Source organism: Acomys minous, assembly GCF_964271855.1.
Source record: "Acomys minous genome assembly, chromosome: 3".
Taxonomy (NCBI): Eukaryota; Metazoa; Chordata; class Mammalia; order Rodentia; family Muridae; genus Acomys; species Acomys minous.
Genome location: NC_140485.1, coordinates 41,948,890 through 41,955,260, shown reverse-complemented (window position 1 = coordinate 41,955,260; position 6,371 = coordinate 41,948,890). Strand labels below are relative to the sequence as shown.

Sequence of the window (6,371 nt, the reverse complement as noted above, 5' to 3'; positions counted from 1 at the left end):
TGGTCATTTTCACTTGCTGATTTATTGACAAATATATTTATAACTGCTACTTCATAACTGCAGTTTTGCTACTGTTATGAATCATAGCGTAGATATCTGATATGCAGGAACGACCCCTGTGAAAGGACTGTTCGACCTTGAAGGGGTCATGACCCACAGGTTGAGAACTGCCGCTCTAGTTGAAACTAACTACATTAATACTGAGATGAAATTCTAGAGTTCCCTTTCTCTAAAGCCAGTTGGTGAGCTTCTCAACACCACTTACATCATCTCCTCTTCCTACTTAAAACAAAACATCATAAATAGGTTTCCAAAAATGACTCCTAGAGTGTTAACATTTAGCTTTGTTGTGTGACAGTTTGCCATCACAGGATGGCTCTAATCATTTTTACTGTCTTTGTGCTCTGGGCCTTAATGGTATCAAGTTGGTTGTGTGTGTGTGTGTGTGTGTGTGTGTGTGTGTGTGTGTGTGTGTGTATGTGTGTGTCTGTTTGGTTGATTGATGCCAAAGATATACTCCTCTGCTTTTCACTTTTTGTGCCTTGGTCACAGATAACTAATTTGCTCATTTTTTTAAAGATCAAAGTATAAATCCTTAGGGTTTATATTGCTTACTTCTGACACTGTTGATGGTGACTATCTTTGGAGCACAGTAACATGATATCTTAGAGATAACATCAATGATGGGCTTAGGCAATATGGGTTTCCCCACGCACCCTTGCTGTAGGTGTATGTGTATGTCCCAGTCATTAAAATCAAGAAGCAGGGCATCAACAGTAGAATAGCCTTTACTTTTGAAGCATTTTTATTTGTCCTGGTGATAGTACTAGAAGATTCTGGGGGTAGTGCTAAAGAATAAGTAAAAAAGATGAGAAAAATGGTCCTGTCCAGCAGCTATTAACAAAAATTTCAGATGGTCTCAGAGCCATATATCTGACTAAACTACAGTAGTCAAAATATTTACCTCATGTTAAGGAAAGGCAGATTTAGCACAAGACGTGAATGCTGTATAGGGTTTCAAGGTTCATGCACTGGAACACTGAAATAAAGACATTTTAGATACTCTACTTGACAGTGTTCTTAAGTATTTATATTCCAGACAAGTTATGAATAGAGTGTATATTCTATAATATATCAGAAAGATGTACATATATAGTGTCATATAATACGTGTTAGCATTTTGACATTTTCTTTGATATTTAATATTTCCTTTTTTAAAAAGAAAAATTAAAAAAAATTTTTTATTTTATGTGCATTGGTGTTTTGCCTGCATGTATACCTGTATAAAGGTGTCAGATTTTGGAGTTACAGACAGTTGTGAGCTGCCATGTGGGTGCTGGGAACTGAACCTAGGTCCTCTGTAAGAGCAGTCAGTGCTCTTAACTGCTGAGCCATCTCTCCATGTAGGAAGTTGTTGGGTTAATAGAGAAGAAGTAGTTTCCAGAGAAAGGAAAACATATTTTTAAGACTGGGTTTTTATCAGAGGAAAAGAAAACAGAACAAAACTAAACAAAATACACCATCTATCTGTTTCCAATAGCTTCTTCTTCTAAAAATACGCTGTGAGTCTGAAAAACACAAAGTGGTGGATGCAGTCTTTTTGGAAAGCCCAGGCACTCTATTTGTTTAAAAATCTGTCTTTAAGTTTGAAAGTTTAATTTGTATTTAGACTCAGGGTTCAAATATGCTCACTGAATTTCTAGGGGATTTATCTGTTTGTAAAGCATGCATCTATGAGTAGCTAGCTGTTAATTTTATAAATGATGGAGCCAAGAAACAAGCCAATGGCTTATTAAATATTTTATAATCAATTTATATATATGATGGCCTCACACTTCCTTTTCAGAGTGAAATGTCATATAACTGTGGTGTTGTGTGCTTATGTAAAAGCAAAGGTTAGTTATTAAAACAATCAAATATTCACTTCAGTTTACTCAGAATCCATAAAAGGGCAGCAGGGCTTCCATGGTATACTTGTACAACAGGATTTATTATCTATGGAGGAAACCAATTTTTTGAAGTTGTTTTAAATCTTAAAAGTACTTTTCTTTAATATAAAAGCCCTTTAATTTTAAATGACAGATCAATTCTGAAACTTTATTTTGAAAAGAAAATGGGGAAGAAGTTGTGTCTTTAGAATTAAAAGGGATTAAAAAAATAAACCAGACATTTAAAAAAAAAAGCCAACCTGATTTTTTAGTGCTAATGAAGTCTTGGTGACAAAATAGTTGTCTTTTTTATTTTATCACAAAAAACAAACTGGTAGTGACAGGATATGATGGAGAGATTTGACATCCTGGCAAATCACTGTCATTGATTCAATTATTCTAATTCTGAATAAGAGCTGTATACAGTGTGTGTTTATGCTACAGTGGGCTTTTTTTTTTAAAGTGACTGACATTCATCATATTGGTTAGACAGTTTAAAAAACCTAGTCTTTGTTTTCTACAATGTTGTCAGGAGCAAATAGAGTATAATTTGCGGTATATTAAAAAAGAAACTTCTTAAAATGCTAGTTAAAGGTGCTTCAGAATATTCGAATTTATTTGAAAATGTATTTGGAAATTAAATTTCTGCCAACAGATGTTAAAGATCTTTTTAAAAATCTTGAGTTTTTCAATACATGCAAGTTGCTTTCTGGTTTTACTTTTTACCTATGGTTTGTCAAATCCTTCAAGAATATGGAGCCATGACACCAAACCCTAGTGTTTTACATGAAAATTTGTTCACGTTAGAGGTTCATTTCCACGCTCAGCCAGTGCTCATGGGTAACAAAGGGTTTAGGTGGCACAATGGGAATCTGAGTTTATTTCTGTTTTTCACCTTGCCTGAGACCCACAGCACATAAGCTGCTCACTGGGCTTTAATACACATCGCCAGGACCGCAGCGTCAGTGTGGCCGTCAGCTTGAATTTCAATCTTGAGTTTGTCTGTTGACATAATTTCCTAGTGCTGATGTCAATTATTTAGAGCTTCGGAACAGCAGCTCACCCACTTTCTTCTGTGCCCCCCATCAAAGTCTATATGTGCTAACTATTGTGGTGGGTAAGTAAGACTAAATCCCCCAAATGGGATCTCTGTCTTCACCACTTTAAATAACAGGGTGCACAAATGCAAGTTGTTTCATATTTTTTTTTCACATTCTTTTAAAAAAGCCGTAGCAGTTTTGGGTAACCTTTTCAGAAACAAAGTATTCGGAAATGTCTTCACACACAATTTGAATTCCATGTTTCGTACTCTGTCGTAACAGGCAGGTCACCACCAGACGCACGTCACGTCACCTCACTGCTACAGTTCACTTACACTAATGACCACTCGAAGGCGCATTGTATTTTGGGTATTTTTTTTTTTTGGTGTTTATTTAAAAATTAACTAGTATTTTAACTGATATAGCAGCAGTTAAATGTCAAATGATGTTATTTCTGCTGTATTATTTCTGTACAAAAGTTAGTGGAAAAAACAAACAACGAAACAATCCAAACTGAAGGATGGTGGCTCCATTTTGTAATCCCGTGTTTTTCAAAGATTGGAGGGTCAAATCATTAAGAAAAATATTTACATAAGCTATTAGCAATCATAATTAGAGTGTCAGATGATTCCGCATGCAGTGACTGAGGAGGAACCCTAGAAGTCCAGGTGCTTCTTGCCTGCGGCCATCACGCCACAGCCTGCGCCCAGCAGCGGAGCGGATTCTGCCAGATCCTGTTTGCTTGAACGGCCCACTGTGTCTGACAAGTCTGGAGGCAAATGCAGTCGCTGTGGCACATTGCAAGAGAAGGAAAAGAAGAAAAAAAAATTAATTTTGCTTTCCCTGCACACTTCAGAATACAATATTATGCTCTGTTGATCAGCATTTAGTCTTGCATATGAAATCTCTGCTAAAACAATCCCTCAGACGGAGCCACTATCATCACATTCCATTCTTACTAGATTTTTACAAATTACAGCTACGGTTAGAAACTGGACCAAGATTCTAGGTAGAACGTATTCAGAATCCAAAATGAAATCTGTTAAGATTTTTCTTTCTTAGATAGGAATGAAAACATGCAAATGCACAAATTAAAAAAAATTAAATTAGAGCAGTTTTTTTCTATCTTTCTGGTTCTGTTTTCGCCGGGGTCCCAAAATGCATTTTCATCAACTATAGCTTTTCAGGAATGGTGGATTCTCACAGATGCTTGCCTCCCTATGTGTAAGTTGATCTGCTGGTTCTAATTCACGGCTATACTTTTTCCTAGGAACTTATATTTTTCAAGGAAGTATTGGGTAGGAGGAACAATGCTACTGCACGACAGTGCTTTTCACATGCACAGATGAGCTAGGCACAGCATCTATTGCAGGTTTGCCTCAACCCCTACCATTGGAACAGACTTTCAAAAGTGTAGTTTGGCTTTGAATATGCCCCCTCTCCTGGTTTTTCCTCCCCCAGATCTGAGCTGACTTAAAAGTAGATGCATCCCCAGAGCTGAACTGCAGGCGTTACTCTGATTAGGAGGAGATACTGACATTTTAAAGACTGTTTTGGTTTTGAAAGGAATATAAGCCAGACAGTGGGGGTGCACACCTTTGATCCCAGCTCTTGGGAGGCAGAGATAGGTGGATCTCTGAGTTCCATACCAGCTTGGTCTGCAAAGCTAGGTCCAGAGCAGCCAGGGCTACACAGAGAAACCCTCTCTCACCTGACACCCCTCCCCCTCTAACAAAAGAGAAAAAGGAATATAAAATTATTTTAATTATCAGCCTCTCTCCCTCCTTCCCTCCTTCCTTCCTTCCCTCCTTCTCTCTTTCTCTCTCTCTCTCTCTCTCTCTCTCTCTCTCTCTCTCTCTCTCTCTCTCTCTCCACACACACAAATTTAGCTGGAAGTTAGAAGTAGGCAAATCTTTGTTGTGAGTTTAAAGTCAGCTTGATCTACAAAGTGAGTTCCAAGCCAAGCCAGCTGGGGCTACACAGTGAGACCCTGTCCTCCTGTCCCCACCCTACCCCGACTCCAAATTTAAGGAAGAAGAAGTTTACTTTCCACATCAACAAGCCATGGCTGGAAAATACTCATGCACAGAGACTTTTAAAAATCGTTTATAACTCTCTATTCAATATAGCAAAACACCCATTCACACGGCATTTCCACTGTATTAGGTATTATCATAATCCACAGATGATTTAATGTCTATAGGAGGATATGTGTAATTGCAGGAAAACACTATGCCATATAGGAGGGGCTTTGGGATTCACAGATTTTGGCATCTTCAGGGGTTCTAGAACCACTGCTCCATGGTGACAAAGGATTACTCTCCCTGTTGTTTGAGGTATAAAACAGGAGGGCAGCAACACAGGCAAGACAGGATAGGGTTCTCTCATAGGCAACCTAGCTGAGACCTTCATTTGGAAAACCCTCTTCTATGGCGTAAAAAAAAAAAAAAAAAAAAAAAAAAAAAAAAAAAAAAAAAGGCTAGGACTGCTTTTGTCAAAATGTTTGCTCACAAGCATATGTTCCTGCTAGATGCTTTCCTGAAGATAGGCTTCCTTGTTGTCATGTAAACACAAGCTGTGTGTAAATAATCAAAATATTTAAAGACATTTAAGATAACTTATGAAAGGTTCTTTCTTGATTTGTTTGCCTCAAATACAAATGTATTTCAGATGAAAAAACCACTGGTGTACAGATGAATGGTCAACAAAGATGTCAGGGAGGTGAAGGGGCCTAGAAAACCTGGGCTGCTCATAGTGAACTGTTCGTTTCATCCACAGCACCCAGCCTGTTGGTTATTAAGTAATTGCTTGTTTCTTGAATCTCAGTTGAGATCTCTTTATTTCCAAATGACTCTCTCTGTTCTTTGTAATCTATGCTCCATATATTTTAAGCAGAAATGAAAGCAGAGCAGGCTCAGTGGCCTAAAGGGAAGCATAGCTCCTGGGTTTGAGGCTACACACGTCTCTGCAGTGTTAATACAGACACAGCCCACAGAAGAAGCAGGAAGGAAAGAGAGCTTTAATTACATCTATGTTTCACTTTAAGAGCTCATAGTCATTGCTGATGAGCACAGAGGAAAATGAGCAGCATCCATGCACGGTTTGAGTTATAGAAAACTTAGAGAAAGTTATAGTGTGTGTTTCCAATGCTGGAACCTACCAAATGGTACGAGCTCCCTTACGGAATCAACTCAGCAAATAGATTCTATGAGGAATTCTGAAGCCAGCATAGCACCTTCCACACACCTAGTTTCTTTCTACTCCACTTACAGGAATAAGACAAGTGTGAAAATCACCCCCTAGTGAACTCTCCAGGCTATGGATATGAGGCAGGCAGGGGCAGAGGGAGAAACCTTTACAGAGATGGGGACCTGGGTAGGGACCTAAGTGATGCCTTCAGTTC

General features: G+C 38.3%; 1 protein-coding gene across 2 annotated transcripts in view; it reads right to left on the bottom strand.

Annotated features, from left to right (window-relative positions):
• Window positions 1-418: 418 nt before the first annotated feature.
• ELP4 (elongator acetyltransferase complex subunit 4) overlaps window positions 419-6,371 on the bottom strand; it is a 214,318-nt gene continuing 208,365 nt past the window's right edge. The window contains exon 10 of one of the 2 annotated variants that reach the window (XM_084774341.1): window positions 419-3,756. In XM_084774341.1, the coding sequence (XP_084630467.1) occupies window positions 3,625-3,756 (132 nt within the window). In that variant the 3' untranslated portion in view covers window positions 419-3,624. The remainder of the gene's footprint in view (window positions 3,757-6,371) is intronic. The other variant, XM_084774342.1, reaches the window with a different exon arrangement.